This window comes from Pinus tabuliformis, chromosome 3_2 (genome assembly GCF_031772625.1).
Source record: "Pinus tabuliformis cultivar Carrire ecotype Pingquan chromosome 3_2, CPIR1, whole genome shotgun sequence".
Lineage (NCBI taxonomy): Eukaryota > Viridiplantae > Streptophyta > Pinopsida > Pinales > Pinaceae > Pinus > Pinus tabuliformis.
This window is the reverse complement of record NC_142302.1, coordinates 124,473,703-124,499,532: the sequence shown is the minus strand read 5'-3', so window position 1 is coordinate 124,499,532 and position 25,830 is coordinate 124,473,703. Positions and strand designations below refer to the sequence as shown.

The window sequence follows — 25,830 nt, the reverse complement described above, 5'->3', positions numbered from 1 at the left end:
GTCATATGCCACACCATACACCATTACACAGCCTTGTGTACTGAATGCAACATACCATACGGCCACAGTTTAGCGCAGAGGGGTAACATTTCCTTCGACTTTACCATCCGGCTTTCACAACCAGCTTATGCAACAACACAGGTCACAGCAGATGTAAAGATATTTCACAACATAGAAATAAAACGTCCAGCATATAATGAGAATCTGGCAGGTGAGACCAATTTTTGTTGCATTCCTTGTGTGTTTGGTATGCAGTGAAAAATGTCGTGGTATAGGTCTAGGCATAAGTAACGCTCCCTAGAATAGGAGACAAATCTGGACAGTGCTAGAATAAGAAACAGATCTTGACAGCGCCAGAATAGGAGACAGGTCTGGACAGCACTAGAATAAGAAACGAGTCTGGACAGACTACCACACTGACGGGTAGAACGCACCCCAGTCACTGAGACAGTCAGAAAGACAGATATTACTGGCAACCACAAAGATTTTAATGGTTTAGACTGACAGGGACTTTCTCACAGACCTGCGCTCTGATACCATGTTAGATGCACATGGAATGTGGAGACATGAATGATAAAACAGTGAATTGATTTTACTATTAACATAGATGTATATTTATAATACATTCTCGTGACTGTTGCATCCATCTTCCAACTTCTCTTGGACTCCCTTTGACTGTCCAACTTTCACACCTTAACCCTTAGCGGATTAGGTGTCCAACAAGAAAGCCCATATGCCTCTGCATTTTTTGCCCTGTAAATGTGGAGGAAAGAATTTGATTTAAATTTCGATTCGAGCATTTGAATCTCCTCACAGGTAGGCGTTAGAAGAGAGTTTTCCAAGATATTATTACTGATTTCCGTTACATATTTTATTTGGTTTTCTTATTTCTGAGAAGAGATCACACTCTGGATAGGCTTTTTAAAATCTGAAAAAGGCCGTCAGTGTTCTTTTTGCTGTTGCATTGGCAAGTTAGCAATGTTGTTATCAAAGGCTTATAAAACATATATTTCAAATGTTTTGTTATCTAGATGCAAACAATTGTTGAATGTAGAAATGTGTTCTGATTCTCCTTTAGACAGGCCATTTACCATCTCGGAAATATTGCTGATATGTATAACATTAATCTCTTGTAAGATGCTAAAGAAAAGCTCAACATTACGTCCTTCACCTTTTAATGATCAGATTATGATATAGTGGTGTTGTGTAGATTACACACAAGTAGGTCATTGTACTTGGAAGGAAAGTTATAACTGAGCTTATCTTTGTTATTGATCTTATTTCTTGTTGTGGATGTTTGTTCTCTTTTTGTTTTTGGTAGTTACTCCACATTTCTTACGTTCTACCCTCAAATGTCAAAATCCTTTTCAGGGAGAAGAAGTGCGTTTGGAAGATGACTGGGTTCCTATGGATGAACAAATAGATCCAGAAGAACTTGAGAAATCACTGCGCATGAAAGAAGCACATTCTCGAGCTGTTGTTTTGGAGATGGTGAGGAGAAGATACTTTAGTGTTACTGTTTATCTTCCTGTCTATGATTTTGAAAATAAAGTTTTATCAATAAGTTGATATCATCTACTTCCCCTTTCATATGGATTGGTTTAATGCATTAATTTCTAATGTCTGTTTCTGTGCTTGCAGATAGGGGATATTCCAGAAGCTGAAATAAAACCCCCTGAGAATGTGCTGTTTGTTTGTAAGCTTAATCCTGTTACTCAAGTGAGTAGCAATTGTAGTTTAATCTCTTTAAGCACTCTTGCAGCACTTTAGTATAACTGGAATTGCTTGGACATGCATGGCAATGCTGCACTATGGATACTAGCTTATATAGGAGAATAGATTGATATTTTATATAAATGAAATCTTAAAAATATTTTGTCCTGCTATATTTGGAATATTTTTTCTTTGTCTATTTCTTTTATTTGGGTATCCTAGAGATCTCAGTGTTTGGAAGCACCTTACTAAACCTCTTATTTTTGTCATGCTCTATATTTGTTTATGTTTCTCCTTAAATGTTGCGTTCATATTTATATTTGGATATTTAGATTGATTTAAGTTAATTTGTTGATATTGATATAAATTGATTTGTTTGACATGATATTTTCTGCAATTATTAAAGATATTGATTTACGTTAATTTGTTGACTCGGAAATATATTGACTTTTTGGACTAGACTTGCTGAGATTGACAAGAGTAGTGATGTAATGTTTTCAATTCAATTTTTTTTCCAACCTATGCTTTGAAATCGGTGAGCTTTAAAAATCCTTTTTGTCTAATTTGAGCAACTGTTTTTGCACCTAGTTATTTTTAGTGTTCCTCATGTGAGAAAATGTATGTTTTACAAGTTAGTTTGTTTTAGGCAAGATTTTACAAAGCTGAAAAGTGAAATCTATTTTTATTATCTTTAATTTCCATTTTTGTCATAATTTTGTGTTATAAATGGGTATTGTTACCCATCCACATGTCTGGGTAACCCTAGGAGAAATTTTTTCTCCTGTGATGCAGCTTGCCAGCCAGCAGTCCTATCATGACACACATATAGCCAGCTTCAGATGCCTCTCATCCACTCTCCAGTTAGTGCATCCATTCATCTAGCTTGTTCATTCGATGAAAGTGGGTTATCTATTGTGAGGTCCATTAACCATTTTTGTATTCAAGCGTTTTCATTTAATGTTTTAAGGGAATTCTTGTATGATTACAGGCTGAATTCAATGATAGACCACTATTGGTTGTACACTTATTCCTTGCTTCACCTTGGTGTTTATCACTTGCCCATAGTCCAGTTTAACCTTCCTTAGGGCCTTTTCCTTCACTGCGCAGAAGGCACAAATAGGAGGCTCTAATGATGATAGCGTTCCATGTTATTAATACTTAGCATTTGTCATCTTTTTTCTTGCTCCGTTGTCCCATCTTTTGATGACAAATGCTAAGGATTGATAACATGGAAGACTTTGTCCTATGAGAAGACAAGGTTGCATATACCCGAAGTTGAAAGAAAGAGCATGAGACAAATGTTAAAATGCAAAAGAATGACAAGGGATGTAAAGCAAAAAAAGGCGAAATGTAGCCTAAGCTCTACCCTCTTTTATATAGCCACTCATCCTCGAGAGTATCCATGCATATCACACCTATCAAAATAAAATGAACTCTATATGAACATCTGGCCCAGATGAAGCGATAAACTGCCCATCACAAAAAAGGGTTATCTTATTATTACATGATAACCAATGAAGCTTGTTAAACAAGCCATCTAAAGAAAAGAAAAAGATAAGTATGGGGGCTTGGAAAAACAAGGGCAAGGAAGGTAACTCAGACATTGCTAAGCTGTCCCTCTATAAAGGTGCTCATGGACAGTGGTTTGACATAACCTAGCATAAAACTATGATTTCGTTCATGAAATACACACTAGTCCATTTCACCCATCACTTACACCAATCTTTTAAAAGGGTTGACCTAGGAACTGCTCCTCCCCTTAGGGTTGGAAGCACCTAACACAACCTTATAATAATCCTTCCATACCAAAGCATGGTAACTTGTGTACAAATCATAAGCTAGGAAGGCATTTGAAGAGGATGCTTTTATGAAGTACTTTGATGCCTTTAACACTAAATATGGAATGCCTTAATACTCTTGGTTCTTGCACCCATGAAGCTGATATCATTTGATTTCTTGAGTATGTGTAGATATTTTTCTCCCTGGTACAACTACTATACCTTGAGGGATTGTATGATGCTTTTCCAGCACTTGATAGAAGACATTGGACACTTATTGAGGAGATTTGACTTTGAGATGCCTTGGCACAGTTCATGATCCCTTCACCTACCTCTAGGACCTTCAACATTTACCTCTAGAGCTAGGATGTTGCCTTGAATTAAATAGTACCCTAGAGATGGCAGGGTGCCCCCTAGCTAGCATTGCACCTACTTAGTGAACGTTGCGTTGCTTTTGAGGATATTTGATGATGATGATGACATGGGATCCCTCTGGAGGGGATGGTACATTATTCGTCATGATGATGTCATGCCCTATCATTATGACATGGGAATATGGGAATGATGAAGAGTGGTAGGTATGGAGTGCTTATGGACACACTATAGTCCATGTTTCCCAAGTAGTGCCCCTCTTGTAACCCTAAGGCCTCACAAGAGGTACCACTATAATAGGGCCAAAGACTAACCTTGTTGGGAAGGTGAGAGAACAAGTTTTCAATCAAGATCGACCAATCATCTAGATCACCACTTTATCCATGTTAGAAGGCCCAAAACATTAAGTAAAAGCACTTGATTGCAAAATGGTTAAAGTACCAACCAAGTGGTAACCCACCTTCGTTCAAGAAGAATGCCAAATGGTGAGAGGTGTATGACCAATGCAAATGGTAGAGGAGTGTGGCATATCATCATATATGGAGCAATTTGTAGGGCTGTTGGTTGGCTGGCTGTGCAATATAGGATACATTTTTTCTCCTATTGGGTTATCCAGTTTTGGTGGGTAACATCTGGCTCCAACTTGGGGACATGTGCTCATCGTAGAGCGCATGATCCATATGCTCGAACAAGGAGTTCATGATAACCCCAAAAATCCGTGGGCTTGCAAACCTGTTACCTGCACACTCAAATCAACTTGTTTGCTAGCATGTGTATGGGGTGTTGATCATCACCCTTGCATTTATCTTATATATAAAACCATATTGAAAATCAAAGGTTAGCTAACTGCAATCTACTCATTAGCATGAATAATGAATAAGTAGGATGCACACGCAATAATGCAACACACAACCACCTACTCTAACCTATGCCAGTATATAATATATCAACTAAGTATAGTCATATAACCAATATAGATAGCACATCATTAGCTCAATATCATACCTCTTATCCCTACGAATAATCATGAGATAGAACAAGGAAACATCACAATCAACCATATGATAATACTCAAATGAGGAATCCAAGTCATAAGGGTGGGAGGTGGGAAAATAAAAAAACCTTATATCAATCTCGATACCATGAGAAAGGACAAAGGATGAAAAGGGAGAAGCCAAATTTTGCCTCCACTTGTGAATGCTTTCTTGCAGCTTGGATATGGAGTAATCAATGATCGATTATAGGAATTCTTTCCCAACAACTATCTCAGGCATACACCTCTCATTGATGTCTCTAGGGAGATGCTATGAGTGGCATGAGGATAGAGATGGCTAGACGACAAGATATCGACAACACCACTGCTCGTCACAATAATCAAATTCAAAAGGGTCAACTAAAGTTGGATCATCACGTTCAAATTTTTTGGGACCCAGATGTGATAGAGGAAAGGAATTAGAAAGAAGTGAAGATGGCTCAAAAATATCAATAATCATATCTTGCTAAGCATCATATGGAGTACAATGTAGATAAAGTCATCTTTGGAATCATCATCAATGTCATAATTCAAATCCTTATCAAAATGATGACCACTGATATCCCACTTCCCCTTTTCCACATGCAAATTACTCGTCAATGCTAATCTCCAAGCAACTAATGGGATTAACCCTTTCAAAATCTTCACAAAATGTATCATCAAACTTAATAGCCATGAAAAGGGAGGAGCTTGCGTCAACTTTGCTTTTCAAAGCATCATTTTTAGTAGGATCCTCTTTCTTAATATCCATGAAAAGGAAGGAGCTTGCGTCAACTTTGCTTTTCAAAGCATCATTTTTAGTAGGATCCGCTTTCTTAACACCATGCTTCTCTTCAAGATCACTTTCAAGCATATTTGATGAATTTTGCTACATGATCAGTTGCTGAAGAAGGATCACCATAAATTTTAGATGATTTATCATAGGATTTGTATCATTATGATTTGGATATCTAGGAATATGCTTAACATCCAAAGCAAGGTACATCTCATGCAAATTTGAAGGTGCCATTTCCTTGAGTCTTGCATAACAACCAAATGGGGAGTCGCCAGGGTGAATTCAAATTACCTTAAGAGATGCTTGCCTCACCCTACAAGCATTGAAAATTTGAAGCTCAATGAAGAACTAGGGCTTTGTTCTTCTAATGGAGTCGCCAAATGAACATATTTAACCTTGCCTATGGGATAAGCTCAATCAAGGAAATGCAGCTTGGATTTCGAATTACAAGGAGGTTGACTCAACTCCTTCTCGGTAATGGCGCTAGAAATGTTTCCTCAAAATCTGGTAGGCCTTGTAAGAGGCCCCATAAGTCAAAGGCCAGACCTTCTTGCAATGGTGAGGTGGATTGCCATTGTCACCTCAACAATCCTCTTTTTGCTATGTAGTGGAATTACACCACAAGGGGGGCTTCCCAATATTCACCTAAAGGATATTCTAAGCTAGATGGTTCAAGGTGATATAAACGGAAGGCTAAGTAAGGATACTTCTTTAATGGACAAGTGTTGAAATTCTAGTGTAGCAAGACTAGAATAGTTTTTCACAATTGATAACTACTTCTATTGATGCAATTAGTTCCTTCTTTTTACTATAATCAACAAGTAGCTATACATCAAAAACTTCAACCATTCAAATCTTCAACAAGAGCAGTAAATCGAGATCACAATGAACAATAAACAATAAAAGACGAGATACACCATGATTAGGCTCACAGCTAGGGCAAAACCCAAAAAATTCTTTCCTTGTGAGAGAGATTTTGTCCATCAAAAGTACATCAAAGAGTTCCAATAAATCCAAATTCCTCTTCAACGAAATACCAGTGAAACTCTGTCTATGTAGAGAGAGAGTCAACTTCAAATCAGTTGCACTAGACTTCACAACTACGCTGAAGTTTAATCCTATGATCATTGTAACAAGAGGCTGAAATGTGTTCCTTAAGCCACCACAAAGAATTCAACAAACAGTGAGAAAAACTTGGACCAAAACCCTTGGTCAACTCAAGTCAACGTCACATCAAAAGAGTGAAGTTACAATTAGTAAATGTTAAGGTCCTTTTGAAGTCTTCATCCTCCAAAAAGAACAGAACAAAAGTCAATTTGATGCCCAAGTCAACTGTAATCAATGAGCCTTGAAGAGATAGACAATGCAGCGAAAAGGGAATCCTTTTTCTGAACTTCACATGTGTGGATAAGCTCTGAACTAGTAGACTGAACTTGTGTTGTCGTGATGGTCAAATGAGAACCAACGAGCACATATTTATAGGCATCATATATTAAAATTCTAGTGTAGTAAAATATAACCATGAAACCATAAGGCAAGAGACAAAAAAAATAGGCTCACAGCTAGGGCAAAATCCACAAGGGGAAAACCTAGAAAGGTTTTTCCTTATGTGAGAGAGAGTTCCAAATTCATCAATACATTAGAAAATAATGGTAGCAAGGTAATTGTTAGTTTTTGTAGTGTTGGATGGTGTTCTAGTCTCGACAGTTGTCAGAGAGGCTAAGAAACACTAGAACTCCGTAACCCATAAAAGGTTTTAGTTAAATCCACTTAGAAATGCCTTAATTATGTTAATTAATCAATAATTAAAATTTTTCTAAGTCTAATTGAAGAAAAATGATTAATTAGCAAGAATTAATCAAGGAAGGTGAGATTTCTCTAGAAACTCATACAGATCAACTAGGAAATAATCTCAACCACTGATTAAGTTTTAATCTTGGCCGTTGGAGTCCCATAGTGAGATTATAAGAAGTCGATGGGTAGATGGAGGAATAAATTTGAGATCGATTTCCTTGGGCAGTTTGATTTTCCAGAGTAACAACAGTCGCTGGAAGAGTTTGAGCCAGAGTAGTACTTTCACTCAAAACCTAACAGCTTGAAGGTTGATCAATTAGAACACAAATGCGGAAGTCAAGGAAGAAAGCCTCCAATCCTCCTAAAGATGTGTCCTCATCAACCACCTAATCTGAAGAAAATCAATTTGAAAAGATTCCAGTATTCAATGGAAATTTTGAGAACCAAGTCTTCATAAGATCTGCACCAAAGATATCCATAGGCTAGGTTCGATCTTTCACAAGTTCATCTTCTCACAGCACAGAGGTCAGGTCCGAGCTTCAATATATCTACTCTAGCAAATGGCCAACATTTATTTAATAAGACTGTTGCAAAAAGTCTTTTAGAATTGGTTTAAAAATCTGTTACGACATTCTTTAGAGGCTTTGTTATCTAGCACAGAGATAAGTTAAATGTAAGCCTTCACAACAAATCCGAGCTTCTGCAATGTCAAGCTACAGGTCCGATATTTATAGGACTATTGTTGAGTTTTATCACTGATTCATAGGCAACTGTTCAATCTCAAAAACTAAGCCTTCAACAACATTTACACAGTGAACAACATGTTAGATAATCCTTAGATGTCGCTGCAATGATTTGAGGGTCACTGCACTTCTTCACCGCACTGTCTACAATGTAGGGAGAGGCACCGGACTTGAGAAACCACAACTCAGATCTCCATAGGATGGCCCACAGTCTGCAACCCTTTAACACTCTTGTCCGCAACCCTGTGACACTCTGTTTGCAGAATGATCTTGCCCAAATCAACACATTCCAACACTGTCCACAACCAGGAGAGGAGGTTTGGAACTGTCTCTTCCAACCATCCTAACACAGTTCGCAATTCCAGGAACAATCAGAACTGTCAAGAACTGCCAGAATAGTTGGGAAAGCTAATGCAGAGGGCAGAAGCTGGAATTGCCAGGAACGACTGGAACTGTCGGGAACTGCTGGAACTGTCGGGAAAGCTGACGCAGAGGGCAGAAGCTGGAACTGCCAGGACTGTCGGAACAATCGAGAAAACTGACGTAGAGGGTAGAAGCCGGAACTACTGGGAACAACCGAAACTGTCGGGAATTGCTGGAACAACCGGGTTAGCTGATGCAAAGGGCAGAAGCCGGAACTGTCGAGAACAACCGGAACTGTTGGGAACTACTGGAACAGTCGGGAAAGCTAACGCAGAGAGTAGAAGCCGGAACTGTCGGGAACTGTCAAGAACTGACGGAATAGCCGAGAAAACTGACGCAGAGGGTAGAAGCCGGAACTGTCGGGAACAACAGGAACTGCCGGAACAGCCGAGAAAGCTGACGTAGAGGGCAAAAGCCGGAATTGCCAGGAACAACAGGGACTACTGGAACAACTGGAACAGTCGGGAAAGCTTGCGCAGAGGGCAGAAGCCAGAACTGCGGGGAACAACCGGAACTGTCGAGAACTGCCAGAACAGCCGGGAAATCTGACGTAGAGGGCAGAAGCCGGAACTGTCGGGAACATCCGGAACTGCCGGGAAAGCTGACGCAGAGGGCAAAAGTTGGAAATGTTGGGAATAATCGGAACTGCCGGGAAAGCTGACGCAGAGGGCAGAAAATGTTGACGTAGTCCCTAGAGGCTGACGCTGGGGTTTTTCGTGGGGCAGATTGGGTTGAGGACCTGCCGGAGTGTTTATTTGGGGTTTTAGCTGGAGCATCTGTCTTCGAAGGAGAGCAACATGCAAGGGACATGTAACTAACATTGGGACAGCTGTATGGTACTTAGCAACAAGTACACCAAGCATGCAATGTTACAACAAGCATGCAAGGGACAACAAACTAATATTGGGACAACAACATGATACTTAGTGCAACAAGCATGTATTGGTACAACTAGCATGCAAGAGACAACTAGCATGCAACAACAAGCATGCTAGGGACAACAAGCAAGCAAGGGACAACAGGCAAGCAAGGTGCAGCGAGCACATAGGTCAGTATGGCAACATGGTGCAACAATGGCACATAATGCAACATTGATGTTTACAGTCATGATTAATGAAGCATGATGAGATGCAACATAGTGATGATGCGTGCAACATGGTGCAATGCGGTGAGGTGCAACATGATGACGAAATGCAACACAACCATAGGTGAAGGAGTTGCCTTGGAGAATCAGTTGAAGCAACATGTCTTCAACTGATCTCATGTATCATCTTCTTAGAGATGATCTATGCTCTTATCTAGATAAGTCAAAGTGTTGACTTCTGTTGTAAATGTACTCTCTCTCTCTTTGCTGAACTATTGAAGAACATATAAGAAGAATTGATCAAGGGTTTCCCCACATTGGGGTTTGTCCTTGGCTAGCGCCACATCTTGTGTCCTCTTGTCTTGGCTTGTCTTTTGCGATTTATGTTTATGTTCTATTTGCAATTTACTTCAATGCTGATGTGATTGATAATATGGAAAAGATATTGAGCTAACTGTGAAAATTGAAATCAATTGCTCTAAGCATAGAACATACCTAAACTTAACATGTATGCTACTAACTTGTGGATGTTGTTCAATCTATGTTTTTTATATCTAATTCATCATTCTACATGCTTTTGTTGACATCTATGCCTCAAAATATAAAAAAAAATATATATATATTATATAAAAAATTGTTCCTGGAATCGCTTCCAAACCGGGAGCTTCAGAAAATGTCGCTCCCGCCCCTGCTTCTGCTCCCGCTCCCCGTATTCGCTCCTACTCCCAAGTAACCTTGATTCTGATTATTCTTCCACTTGAAGATTTCTTCTTGCTAGCCAACTCTCTTTACTTTCTTAGTGGGAGGATCGTGTAACTTGAATGCATTCGATTTTGTGCTACAAGCAATAAATATTAATTTCATGCTTGTTTATGCCAATTTATGTCTACTATTATCTAGGAAATGAACATATGCCAAATAACCAAAAGTTAAGAAATTATTTCCCTGTGGCTTTCATCCTACTAGGCCTTGATAGGTGTAACACTACAAACTGCCTTGCTAGGACTCTTTGTCAACCAAAACAATGTCAATATCATCACATTCCAAGAGTAGAAAGGATTTGCGAGGTTTGCCACGTACATGACATTAGGTGGGAAGAGAACCTTATTTTGCATTGTCTTGTTTACTAGTGTTATTTGACTCGGTAGAAGTTTATTTGGTCTTTTCAGTTTGGTTAAGTCTGAAACAAACAAATGCTTGACATAGAATTCCCTGACAAACTTGGGACTTGTTGAGACTCATAAGACTTGGCGATGAGTCTATTAGACTCTCCAAACTAATGAGACTCGTAAGACTCAAGACTCATTGAGACTTGCTCAAACTTGACAAACTTGGCTCAGACTTGCTAGACATGTGAATTTCACAAAAAATACTATTATTTGTCTTTTTAATTCTATCAGCCGACTTTTTCCAATTCTTGTACCAAGTTTTGTTGACTTGTTGAGTTTCATCAAGCCTGAGGCCATCCAACTCTTTGTTGAGTCTGAGTTTGACAATATCGTTGTATACTCTGAGATTAGAGAGAGGTTGCACTCTGTCTACAGGGAGTCAGGAGGACCCCTTGCTACTTTCTTTGATCCTCAAACCATAGGTATGTAGATCTTTTCCTGAGAAGTGTTGGATTCAAGGGGCAGATTCTACGGGCCCATCTTATGTATATAAAATGATATATTAAGGTCCTTAGCCCTATAGTTTATCTATCTATCTATATATCTACCTATTTATATATAGATAGATGAATAGAATATACATAGACAAACTATAGGAATAAGGACCTTGATGTATTGTTAAAAGGTGAATTTGAATATATATATATCTAAAGAGAGAGAGAGAGAGAGAGAGAGAGAGGACCTTAATGTATTTTGAAAGCCTAAAGTTGAATTTGTATAATTTGAATAGTCATCACAAGGCATTTAAATGCAAGGCCATTCTTCATTGTAAAACATCATTCATTATTTTAGACATTATATATTTATATTTGCTTATGTTTCCAATTGCAATCTTAATTCAAATAAGGCTTCCACTACAGTCTACTCAAGACAAACTGTATTAGGCTGATCACTTCATTCCTTTCCTCGGTCTATGAAGCAGATGGTAAATGACACATAGATCCCCATGTTGTATTCACTTATGGATTGGTAGAGCCCCACACTTCTTAGTAGTCAATGCTCCATAAAAAGATTTCTACTGATAAAATGACAATAATTAGATGCTCACCCACAGGACCAAATGGTACTTTCATCCGGATATTAGGTCATGAAATAGACATCAAGACTATCATGTTCATCTTCTCTAACAAATGATTTATAGAAACACTTTTATTTATTATTGTTAAGCATTTTATTTTAACTTCATTGGTAGGTATTTCCTGAAAAACTATTTATGGCAAAAGTTGTTATGCGTTATGCAGGAAGAAGATCTTGAAGTTATCTTTTCTCGTTTTGGGAAAGTAATATCGTGAGTGTTCAACTGGCTGTTATCTCTTATTGACCAAAGTTTCCTTGAAAACTATATGTTGTGGTGTTGAAAATATTATAAATATCTTATCTTGTTTTTGGAAATCTGTAGAATAGTTTTATTTTTATTTTATCTGGAATAGTATAAACTGTCCTTGAATAATTGCTTTATTTTAGGCCATATTCTTCATATGTCACTAATATTATATACTGAAGTCTGCATCGGAATTGTGATACCAGGGCTGATATTATCAGAGATTTCAAGACAGGAGACAGTTTGTGTTATGCATTCATTGGTATGTCTTCTTTTTGAGTCATTTTTCACAAATGTAAAACACAATGCACATTGTAATGGATTTTTGAAGTTTGATCTATCTATGTATCTATCTATATATCTGCAATATAATAATATATGTCATTCTTTCTATCTAGGATTTATTTTTTAATCATCATTGTGATTGCATTGCCATAGAACTTTGAGATCATGAACAAATGATATATACACTGCATTCTTTTATTTTGTGTATTTTATTCCTTTTGGTTCTGCTTGTTTGTGATAGTCCCTCTTTTCATTTAAGTGATATCATAGCCAAAAAGATTAGCAAATAAACTTAAGGAATACAAATATTGTGAATGAATTTGGGTATTGCATGTTGCTTCTGGACAGTGGGATACCTGAGCTAAGGGTTTCCAAACTTGGTGCATCTTGGGAACATAGTGCCCTTCTCGCAGCAGCAGTAAACATCAATAATCACATGAGGTTTACTTAGTTGGATTTTGTTATTGTACAAATAAGAATTCTATAGGGTGTAGTTGGGTTTATCTGCTCAATTTGTTAGTTCTTTCGTGGAAGAAATATAGGGCTTTCTTGGATCAACTCTTCGCTTTGCAGTTGTGATAATATTTTTTCTTCTACGTAAATTTCACTTTTTACTAAATATATTGTGGTACCTATACTTGTTCAAGCTGACTTGTAAAAGAGTTGCACTTACATTTTACCCATGTTTGACCAAGTTTTTGGCATAGGTCGATGTGCGAACTGGGGACCTCACCTAGGGTACCTTCGGAGACACCCCCTAATTTTTAGGAAATGTCATGGGAAACATCTCGTTTGAAATCCTAAATGATAACAATTTAAATATATGAGAAACAATGACAATTCATGAGGGCTGTGGGGGAGTGGCCCCTCCGAATCTTCTCTCGAAGTGCGCTTCACTTGGAAGTTCTAGACGAGCGACCTCAAGAGCATGCTCCCTATTCGCTTCCAATGGGGAATGAATTTCGAGAGTGTATTGTTGTTGCTCAAATTGTACAAGCACGGTGCGGCAACGAGTCAAGATGGGGGCTGTCACTTTGATCCCCGCCCACTCCATTCTAGCTATCTCCCAACAATAGGCTATGGGGGATAGTCCCTATGGAATGTGAAGATGAAGGACAAGTTGGAAACCAAGAAGTCTGAGAGACATGATTGAATGGCCTAGCCACTTGGTGTTGAAATTTCTAAGTCTAACTCGTTAGAAATTTTCCTGCACTATCTGGTTTATTTCACCTACTTGTTTAATTACTAAACAAGTTATTTAACCATTTAAATACTGAAATAAACACAAATGCAGTCTCAACCATCTACAGATCATCAACTGAAAGAAATAGACAAACACATAAGGGACACCGTTATTTTTGGACAATCGTCCCCGGAAAAACCCAACTTGGGAAAATTGGTGCAACAGTTCTGAGGGTTTTATTATTAAGTAGCTTTTCTTGAGTACAATTGGGTGCCAAATTGGCTCACTCGACAGAGAAATCAATCTGGCAGCAATACCTCTCTTCGAAAGCAGATATTCGGCAAGTCTGCTCCACGAAAATCTCTCCCACGCCTCTTTGAAGCTTTGTGTCAGCTCTCCTGGCCTCTGCATCAACCTAGAGCCCTCTGTGTCAGCCTACAGATGCTTTGCGCTGGCTCAATGGCCCTCTGCGCAGTTACTCTCGCCCTCTGCATTGCTCCTACTGGCTCTGTGTAGCCTTCTTTTCCTCTGTGTTGGTCTTCCGACGCTATCTCTGCCTTTCTGCTATGCACTCACTGACCCTCGCTGCAACTCTGATCACTGGTTTGATTTATCTCAACAAATCCCACTCCAAAAAATTGCACTGAATGATGAACTTGGTGTGTCTCCAACTGACCCTCAAGCCTCCTCTTATACCTTTTCTATTGAGTCTTCAACGACCGAGATTAATTCTCTAATCAACGACTAAGATTAGATTTGGCTTGATCCATGTCATTTAGAGATTTCTCACCCAGTTTTATATTAATACCCATTAATATTTTTATTTTCCCAAGTTTAGACTTAGGAACCCATTAAAAATATTAATGATTCTAATATCTCTCTAACCGGGTAGAATTTCCCAAAAACAATTTTTGGGTCTTGGAGATCTCATGTGCTTTAGCCTCTCCATGAATTTTCATGGCTAGAGCACATCCGATGCTACCCCAAATCAACACTCCCTCTTAGCGAGGAATGTGCTCTAGTAATGCTCTGTCACTGAACATTACCCTAATCATTTGACACCGGTACCTGTGCTGATGTTTGTCCTTGCTTCCCAACATCCTCTGCATTGCTGCCTCTTTTATTGTTGCCCATGGCTCTTCCACTACAACTGCTACATCTGTACTGCAACTCCCTCTGCATCTGTGCTGCTACTGGTCCTTTCTCCCAACACTGCATCTGCACTGCAACCCTCTCTCATCATGCCGCATTGTGCTACCCATAGCACTACCATTGCTACTTCTGCAACTTCGTTACTAAGATGATGGTAACTGATCTACCCAACGAGTGACATCCTTGTCGGGTAGAAGCCGCCTTTGTGATGTTGAAGCTCTCTCTGCTGTTATCCTGTGCTCCCTCTGTTGCCTCTACATTGTTGCAACAACTCTGTGCCTCTCGCATTGCTGTGAACACCTTTGTGCTTTCCTGCACTGCTGCAATTTCCTTTGTGCCTCTCACACTGTTGCAACCCCCTCTGCGTTGCTACAGATCCCTGCACTCTAGCACTGTTCTACCGCTCCGTCCACATCTTGCTTCTACCGACATCCGTCATCATGCTACTGTCTCTCGGGGCTCCCGTAGCCGGATATGATCCAAGAGTTTGGGTACCTCAAGGATCCTGCCCCACATCTTCTTTAGTCTTCCTGACTATAGCACGATGTCTCCCCACCTCTCCTCTAGAGGTGTATGAGCACTCATGGTTTAGTTGTCATCATCTTCTACCTCCTTCTCCACCTTAGCCGGCGCTGCCTTGGAGTCAGAAGCCTCTCCCTTATTCTTCTTCCTGGGACACTGGGTTGCATAATGGCCCAACTCCCCACAATGGAAGCAATTTATCTTGGAGATGTCCTTCTTCTTCCTCTTCCCTTGCTGTCTCGCAAATGCCAGAGTCGCATCCTCTTCCTCCTCTTTCTTGATTTGCACCCCTTTGTTGCTACTTCCCGCCTTGGTCAACAGTCTGATATCTTCTTGGCGAAGAGCTGCCCACAATTCTTCCCAATCTGGAAGATTCGCTTTGCCCAAGATGCTTTGGACGAATGTCTCCCACTCCTTGGAGAGTGCATTCAGGGCGGTCCTCATCATTAGCTCCTGATCCAACGTGGCCCCTATGGAAGTCAGTTGGTCTCGAATCTCCTGCAACTTTCTGAGGAAGTGATCTATCTGTTCCCCCTTCTGCATCTAATACGACCGCAACTGATTCTCTAGTAGCATCTTCCTTTACACGGAAGTGCCCTGATCAGTGTTGCATAAAGCGCCCCCCCCGGTTCCAAGCCCCGAAGCCCGTCCCGTACGGAAGCGCCTAGGAAGCTTGGCCGGAAGCGCGCTTCCAAAATTCGGAAGCGCGCTTCCGAAATTTTTAGACGCTTCTTGGAAATTTGGAAGCGCCGAAGCGCGCTTCGTACGGCGCTTCCCAGACGCTTCCCAGACGCTTCCCAGACGCTTCCCAGACGCTTCCGTACGCTTCCAGAAAAGCTTCCGGAAAAGCATTTAGAAAATCGTTTTTTTTTCATTTTTTTTTTAAATTTTAGGTGAGTTTGCTTGTTGGGGGTGTGTCCACCTTGGGTTAGGGTGACAAATGAAAGCAAAAAAAAATATAAATATAGCAGATGCTCCCTCATGGTAATGTTAAATTCTTAAAGTAAAAGTGACATTCTCCTTTATTTTTCATTTTCATCCTTTTACTTAAATTTTTAACATTACCATGAAATGACTCAGAATGTTTGAGAGTGGTTCCAGCCTCATTGGACTTCATATGGAGAAAATAGAATTTCATATCCTATTCAAAATTCAGCAGACTTAACAGTTTTCACGTATTCAGGATCAATGGGATTGTGGCATTTCATTAGATTATATCAAGTATGAAGGTATGCGATTAGCATTTAATCAAGAGCACCAAGCCCTATATGTACCCTGGTGTTGGTGGTGTTAATTGTTGAACTCCTTTGTCACGCGGCACGCCCTTAGCAAAAAATTACCTTTCAATCAAGTCAAAATCATCGATCAAACATGTTAAGCTTTTTCTACCATATTTTAAGTCTTGAATTAGGTAGTTTGATCAAAATTGGGCAATGTTGACTAATATCCCTAGACAATCGAGGTAGAGGCAAAGGCTAGACAAGAGGAGAAGAATCTAGATTCTAGATCATTAATGTACAATGGATGTTATATCTATCTTGATTTATGCAAAAATATGCATGTTTTCATGTCTTCTACAATTAATTTGGTATTTGGGATGTTTGTTTTGAGTATAAATGCAAAAAAATATAAAATATATATATATATATATATATATATATATATATATATATATATAGCAGACGCTTCCGCGGACGCTTCGCTTCCTAGATTTTTGGAAAATGACGCTTCGGCGTCCCTGCTTCCAAAAAACGCTTCCGCTTCGCTCCCGCTTCGTGCAACATTGGCCCTGATACAATGTCGTTAAGGTATTCCACATTTCCTTTGCTGTATTCTTCTCGGCAATATGCTGAATTACATGATCCTTGACCCCATCAAGGATTATGCACTTTGCCTTGGCCATTGCATCCTCATACTTTTCATTATCAGCTGGGTCGACTGGGATAGCCACGTTTCTCAAGGTGAAGGCCTTAATGCGATGTCTATCCAGAACGGAAAGGATCGTGGCCTTCCAGATGACAAAGTTGGACACCCCGTCTAGCCTGTCCTGATTCCTTAGTCCGTTCATTGCCATCTCCGCTCTTCTCTTTGACTCCCTTTGAGTCTCTACTTCCCTCTAGAAGTTCTCTTCTAGACTCCCTCTGAGTTTCAATTTCCCTCCTGGAAATCTTTATGCCAATAGTCGAATCACACCTCTCCAATCCCCTTTGCTCTTGCAACACTGATCTGGATTTCTTGGCTAGAAATCCTCCTAGGTAGCATCTCCCTCTACCTTGGTTATGTCCCGCTAGGTACTATTCTACCTTGACAGCAGCAACACCCCACCAACTTCACAATCGACAATCTGCCCACAGCTTCCTAGGCCCCAAAAACTGAGGAAACTGAGTCTCTTAGCTCTGTGCAATCCCGGCAAGGCTGATTCGCTCCTCTGGACAACTGCGTCACTCCTACTTGGTTGAGTAGGATGACATGGCTCCTCGTGAGCCTCTTCTGCCTTCCTCTGCCTCTGCGCTGGCCCTTTCTTTGGCTTGAAATGATGACATAGGCCCTCTGCGTCACTCCTTCTCTGCTGCCTTCTTCTTAGGAACAACTTTGTCTCTCGGGACAACTGTTTCTGCTGCAAATTTTCTGATCGCGCTGGTGCTTCAGTCCTCATGTGATTTGCAATGCTCTGATACCATGTTGAAATTTCTAAGTCTAACTTGTTAGAAATTTTCCTGCACTATTTGGTTTATTTCACCTACTTGTTTAATTGCTGAACAAGTTATTTAACCATATAAATACTGAAATAAACACAAATGCAGTCTCAACCATCTACAGATCATCAACTAAAAGAAATAAACAAACACACAAGGGACACCTTTATTTTTGGACAATCGTCCTCAGAAAAACCCAACTTGGGAAAACCGGTGCAACAATTCTGAGGGTTTTATTATTAAGCAGCTTTTCTTGAGTACAATTGGGTGCCAAACTGGCTCACGCGACAAAGAAATCAATTTAGCAGTAATACCTCTCTTCGGAAGCAGATATTCGGCAAGTCTGCTCCACGAAAATCTCTCCCACGCCTCTATAAGGCTCTGTGTTAGCCCTCCTGGCCTCTGCGTCAGCCTAGAACCATTTGCGTCAACCTACAGAGGCTCTGCGCTGACTCTTTGGCCCTTTGCGTCACTCACGCAGGCCCTTTGGCCCTCTGCACAGTCACTCTCGCCCTCTGCCTAGCTCCTGCTAGCTCTGCGTAGCCTTCTCTGCCTCTGCGCTGGTCTTCTGACACTATCTTTGCCTCTCTGCTATGCACTCACTTCCCCTCGCTCCAACTTTGATCACTGGTTCGATTTCTCTCAGCAAACCCCTCTCCAGAAAATCGAACTGACTGATCAACTTGGTGTGTCTCCAACTGACCCTCAAGCCTCCTCTTATACTTTTTTGTTGAGTCTTCAACGACCAAGATTAATTCTCTAATCAACGGCTAAGATTAGATTTGGCTTGATCCATGTCATTTAGAACCTTCTGACCTAGTTTTATATTAATGCCCATTAATATTTTTATTTTCCTAAGTTTAGACTTAGGAACCCATTAAAAATATTAATGATTTTAATATCTCTCTAACTGGGTGGAGTTTCCAAAAAACAATTTATGGGTCTTGGAGATCTCATGTGCTTTAGCCTCTCCACCAATTTTTATGGCTAGAGCACATCCGATGCTACCCCAAATCAACACTTGCTTTATTTTAGCAAGTTCTGAGATTAGATTAAATTATTAAGGAGACCAGTGCCTAATGGAGTCAACCACTTGCTTTATATCAATTAAGTACCAGGTGACTGGATGAATAATCGCTTCTTTATGAATGCTTAACTATTCTACTAGATGAAATGCAAGATCTTGGTTTATTTTAATTAAATTCCTAGCTAAATGTATCCTTCCTCTTAACTATTTTAAAGCTAGTCTCTAGAGTAGGTTGTGAGACAGAATTCAAGGGGAAGCAAGCAGAGGCTTGATTAACGATACCTCCCCTTAGGTTCTAGCCACCCGATGCCTCTGGCACTGCAAAGACTGTGGCTTTGATGACTCCAAGGTCACCGTGTTAACGACTAGAGAGGTGCCGGGCTCCTCAATCTAGATGAGAAATGTGGTCATATTTTCTATCAACCAAGCTTTTGCTTGGAGGTAAGTTTATTAAATGCAAGTCTAGTATTTGGATGCTCATGCAATATTATTGAGTGTTTCTTAAGGCAAGATTGTTAATGCTTCTTTATGTACTTAATTACGATTAATCTTAAGTTATGACAATAAGTACTTAACAATGGAAAATAAGAGACAATTTTAAACACAAGAGTATGTGCCAATTTAACAAGTGCCAACAAGATACGAGAGATATCCATGATACAATTGCTTAAGTGCTTAAAATATAAATCACCAATATGCTCAAGATCAAGTTATCCTCCACACAAGTATAATCAAGAAATGACGACAATGATTACAATTAAAGAAACTAGAGCACTTATCCACTTAGAACAATTAGCAAATTAGACAATACAAAGTGCCAATGGCAATTACTCAAAAGAGACAATAAGATCATCAATATTCTTATATAATTAGAAGCTTTCCAAGTAATTGCAATTAGATTCCTTAATGCCAATTATTCAAGAGATATTCAACAAATCTTCAAGCTAAGAACACTTTGATCTTAGATGCCAATATTGCAATTAGACTCTCAATTAACCAAGGCTCTTTGATACTTATAGATCACAAGTTTCTCAAGAGACATTCAATGATATTTTTTAAACACAATTGGAACAAGTTACTTTAATGCCAATTAGACTGATAGAAACAATTAGATCTCCCAAAAGACAAGTGATGTAACACAAGATGCCCAAATGTAAGTGAAACAATCCACTACCAAAACTACTTTTCCAAGATCAAATTCTTGAATAAATTAGGCCTTCTTATGATGCAGATGCTACTGTTATGGATCAGACTACAGTGGACTTATGACAGTCACCTTCTTTTCATGCAATAAGCCTAATTATGAGTATCCAATTATTCCAATTGATTTATCAATATATTAGACAATGTGTGAGTTTATTTTATGTTAATTAAATGGGTCAAATGTCACTCTTATGAAATGATTTTCTTGCTGTAGCAAACAATGAGGAGAAAAGGGTTTAGAGATTAAACCAATTAGGCTTAGGGCCTAGAAGAAGGCAAGACCACTTTCCCAAATCAAACCAATTAGGATTAGGGCCTAGAAGAAGACTAGCCCACTTGGCCAAATTTTCTCCAATATCTATGACACCTGAAAACACAAACACCCACCCAATTTCTTTGCAAAACATAGCACGAAGTAGCTTCATAAATCAAGTGATCACCCACATGGAGGGAAAGAGGACAAATAAGTAAGGAAGTAGCTTCATAAATCAAGTGATCACCCACATGGAGGGAAAGAGGACAAATAAGTAAGGAGAAAAGCTAAGGAGAAGGCGACAAGGCCTATTAGGCCTGCGGCTCAAGGAAGAGAGCTAAAGAGGCTCATGACAGACCTTGAAAGGGTTGCCACTTTGCTAAGGGAAGGGCTTAGAGGCCTTAGAGAGCTGCGACCTAGGGTCTAAGGCCCTTATGGCCTGCGACAAGGCTACCGAGAGGGAAGGAGGCAGTAGAGAGGGCTAAGGAGGGCTGATGGAAGGAGAAAGAGAGGGGCGAAGGAGGGATAAGGCAGGCCAAGAGCGAGGTAAGGCTAGTGGATGAGGGAGAGGTTCACGACAGGCAAGGGAGAGGCCTTTGAAGCCTAAGACCAGACCTAGAAGGCCTAGAAAAGGAGACGATAGGGGCAGGAGGGCCACGCCAGCTGAGAGCGAGGCAAGGCTAGTGGATGAGGGAGAGGTTCACGACAGGCAGTGGAGAGGCCTCTAAAGCCTAGGACCAGACCTAGAAGGCCTAGAAAAGGTGATGATAGGGGCAGGAGGGCCACGCTAGGGCCTAAGAGGCTAAAATAGGCATGCAACCTAGGGTTAGAGGGAAAACAAAGGCCACAATTAGGCTTGGAGGCCCTAAAAAGATTTGATGCCCTTGTAAAAAATGAAAATAATAGAAAATAGGATAAAAGGGAGGTGACAGGTAATTGGTTGCACATGAGGAGGAAAATGAAGGAAAATAATAAAAATTTGATGAAAATAGAGGCCTCATTAATAAAAAGGCTTATGAGAATGAGCTCATGGATTTTTATTAGTTCAGTTTTGGAGCTCTCATTTTCTCTCTCCCTCTCATACTCTTAGAAACTTAGAGTTTTTCTTGGAGAACTCTTGGAGGAATTGAGATCAACAACTACAATAGGTTTTTCTTCCAGATACTAAGTTGCATGTATGATTTCCTTACTAGTTTTGGCATGCATGGCATATGCGTGTGGTTATTTGGTCATGATCCGTCATTGACATGGAGTTTTGCCTAGATTGATAGTGGTTTTGCCTAGCCTTGCCATATCCTAGATAGAAACCCTTGGTGGGTTCAGTTACTAGTCCTCGAATCCCTGGATGGAAAAACACTCTGGAAGCTCGGTGACAACTGTGCGTTGAGTTACTAGTCCTGGAAGCAGATAGAGTTCTCCCTAGTTGAGAGGGAGTGTTAAAATTGGAAATTAGGGCCAAACTCCATGTGGGTCTACTTATTTATGGCAGCTGATATTTTTCTTGGATTCCTCTCATCGGGAGGTGTAGGATTGATCTAAAGATCATTCGATTCCGACATGTATTCATGGAGATATGAATTTATTTGTGTTATGTGGCAATTCGTCAAGGTCGACCAACAACCAAATTACCCCAACCTATCCTCAACGTTTTACTATAAATAGAAGAGGTCTTCAAGTCATTTTGACACACATCTCTTGTAATCTCACTCTCCACTCGTTTGGGTTTTAGTGGAAGGTGAGGTCTAAAGGAGAGCCCTATACGTAGTCCTAAACGAGGAGTCTTGGAGGTGCTCTAGCTGCAAGTAAACGTGCCCTAGCCGCAGTCAAGGAGGAGGCTCAATTAGCAGTAAAGTGTAAGCCCTAAACGCTATCAAGAAAAGGATCTGTATACACTATCTAAGAGAGCTTCAACGTAGATCAAAGGAGGCCCTAATTCTCTATCCTAGAGGGAGCCCTAGCAACAGTAAAAGAGGCCTATACACAACTGAAGGAAAAGCCCTCATACGCTGTCCTAAATTCCCTAGCTGTAGGTTGTGAAGGGATCCTAATTTGCTGTCTCAAGAGATCCTCAAGCGTAGCAAAAGAGAGCCTTGATCTGCTGTCTTGAGTGGCTCCTATCTGCAGCCACAAGAGCCCTAATCTGCTGACTAGTAGAGTCACCTATTACGCTGTCAATAATGATATCTAGCCGCAGTTTGATGTGTGATCCATTAGCTGTCTAAGGGATCTACAATATGCTGCACAGGAAGCCCTAAAGAGCCCTATACACAGCATAAAAGGAGCCATATATCAACGTCTAGCAGCGTGGAAATCTCTGTGACAATACTGCCATTTAAAGGCTGATTGGGTCACTGTATGAAGGGATAAAAGTTACAATCAACAGCTAAGCTAGGCTGCAGGCCATAGCCAGTAGTTGGAGGCCTCTTTAAGTGTTGTGTTCAGACCTTATAAGTCAGCGTATCATTGGAGGATTGTGTGAAGGATATCCGCAGTAAATAGGTGGACTGTGGAGTATGTTTAGGGTGCTGTGGCACTCTAAGCTTGTGCCCTAACCAGTGATTAGGCTTGCTAAGATATGCTTCAGTCCTTACATCATATATAAGATGCCAGATGGGTAGGCTTGACATGATCAGTGAAGCAGCAAAGGAAGGAGAGTTTTATAGAAGGAAAGCTTCAATATTTTGGGTAATTGGTTGAGCTATCATCTCCTGCATATCTTCAGTCTTTGGTATCAGATTTGCAACCTCATTGTGTCATCATTTCAGAGAAGATTTGTGTTCTCCTATTTTGGCAAGTCAAGTATTGACTTCAAATGTATTTGTACTATCTCTTTCTCTGTTGAAGATTTGAAGAATATAAGAAGAATTGATCAAGGGTTTCCCCACATTGGGGTTTGTCCCTGGCTGGTGCCACATCTTGTGTCTTCTTGTCTTGGCTTGTCTTCTGTCGTTTATGTTTATGTTCTATCTGCACTTTACTATCATGCTGATGTAATTGCTAAACTGAATTGTCATTGGGCTAATGTGAAAAATTGAAGTAAATTGCTCTAAGCAGAGAACATATGAACATCTCTTGGATAACTAGTTTTGGAAATTGTCATTAGCATCTTACATTGAAATTTCTATTGTAAATTGGTGGAAAATTGTGCATCTCAGTTATCTATTTCACTTTGTTGGCTCTTTCAAAGTTGGCATTTATCTTTGTGATTGGGATTGTCCATTGAATCTTTTAAATAAGTACTTAGCGATATAACTCAGATGAAATCGCAATCTAAGTACTCTAGGGCTTTAAAAATCTCGCTTCACTAATCATTCTTTAAGTTCCTCCTTACATTGCATCCTAAGATAGTCGTGCATATTAAAATTTACCTCCAAGCATAAACTTGGTTGATAGAGAGATAGGAACACCTCTGCATTTTCTCTTGAGAAATCTACTCTTTTTAGTATCTAAAACAATGAATTTGCAGTCGTCAGAACCACAGTCTTTGTAGCGCCAAAGGCACCGAGTACGTTAGATTTCAAGGAGACGGATCATTAATCATACCCTCGTGTGCTTCACCTTGACTTCTCTCTTCCGTTTACTATAAAGTTTAGGCTCAATACAGATAAAGATCAAAGGTCATACTTAGACTAGGCATTTAAGTAAAATCAACAAAGATCCTTGCATTTCACATAAGTCTTAGGAATTGCATTTCATATAGGATAGTTACTCATCAAAGTAGCAATTTTCCATCCAGTACTTGATCTTAAATTTGTAAAGCAAGAGTATTGACTCCATAAGGCACTGGTTTCAAATCTTATAAATCTAATTGAATCCTTAAAATCTTGCTAGATCTAAATAAGTACTTGGGTACTCAACTGTGTCTCCCGGATTAGCTAGTTCCCATCTAGTCCTTCTTTATCTCATTTCCACAGGGTCTACCCCCCATAGTCTGCTGTTGGGAGACAACTTAAATGGAGAGGTTGGGGATTAATGTGACAACCCCCAACCTGAGTCGTTGTCGCAGTGTCTATACATTTTGAGTGACAACATGATTCATTTGTACACAATCTTGTAAAAGAAGTCAGTCATAAAATATGCTTGATAAATATTCTATATGGTTATACGATGCTTAGAAAAAGAGAAAGTTGACTTACTCTAGAATGAATAAAGGATCAAGACTTTCTCACTAGATTATATAAAATCTTGATAAACATCCAGTATAGTCTAACTTGGTAATCAAGTTCGATCCTTAGGCACTCTGATGCATGAAGGAAGGTTCACGTGGAGAATCGAGATGGACCATGAGGATGTTGATGCCTTGAGGAGAAAGCCATCATAATGAGGTAAGTCTAATATTTTTGTTATTGGTTATTTGGTTAACATATTGTTTTGCGATCTGGAAGGATATTGTAGGAATGCATGATGACAGCTGTGGTAAGTTGAACTGCATGAATTGAAGATATGGTCTTGACAATTATGAAGTCAATATGTTTCAATCTTGAGATTAAAGGTAGCAGTGTGAGAAGATAACCTGAAGGTCAAGTTTGTACAACAACTAGGAGATCACGTTCATAAGGAAGCTATGATTAGCTTGAAGTTTGGAAAGACTTAATATAATGCCTTCATTAATGATAACAAGATAAAAGTGATGTGCAAGATTGATGACCTGGATCCTATCACAATTTTGAAGAAAGATGATGGCTCCGCGATACCTCAGAAGGAAGCAAACTTGATGTAATGAGATGCAAAGGAAAGAAGGAGCCATGCAACTATGAAGAACATGTAGATGATTCTCTTATGGAGACAAGCTATAAGGCTTGTGGTGTTGACTTCCCAAATAGAAAGGAAGTCTGGAATCTCCTCTAGATTTGAGAGGGAGTAGAGGAATCTCCTTGAGATAGGAGCAATGATCTATCCTCGACCAAGTGGGAATAGGGATATCCTCTCTAGTTGAGAGGGAGTGATGTTGGACATCATATGTGCATTCTCTTCTTCATGTGTCATGCACTTGACCATGACTAACAATCGTAAGTCTAAGTGAAGGCCTTGAAGAAAGAATGGTGGAGGATTGGATAAGCATTTATGGTTTCCTTGAGGATAGAGCATCCAAGAAAGGAAAGGTATCGACACTCTTTGAGGATGGTACAAGTATCCAAGATAAGAGTGGTCGAAGAGGACTGATATTGTTTAAGGATTAAGGGATAAAAATCCAAGATAAGAATAGTCCTAAAAGGACATACCTCGTGAACATCTGGATGGGGTATGTGTTGTTGAGAAATTTAGGGCATTAGTGTTAGTTGATTTCTCTTCTATTAGTGACTG

At 39.8% G+C, this 25,830-nt stretch overlaps 1 protein-coding gene across 2 annotated transcripts in view; it reads left to right on the top strand.

Moving 5' to 3' along the window:
• The window catches only part of CYP59 (cyclophilin 59), a 305,441-nt gene that overhangs the window by 190,133 nt on the left and 89,478 nt on the right, over positions 1-25,830 (top strand). For both annotated transcript variants that reach the window (XM_089415907.1, XM_089415908.1), the window contains exons 7-10: positions 1,372-1,491; positions 1,642-1,719; positions 12,126-12,172; positions 12,412-12,467. In XM_089415907.1, coding sequence (XP_089272033.1) covers positions 1,372-1,491; positions 1,642-1,719; positions 12,126-12,172; positions 12,412-12,467 — 301 coding nt within the window. The remainder of the gene's footprint in view (positions 1-1,371; positions 1,492-1,641; positions 1,720-12,125; positions 12,173-12,411; positions 12,468-25,830) is intronic.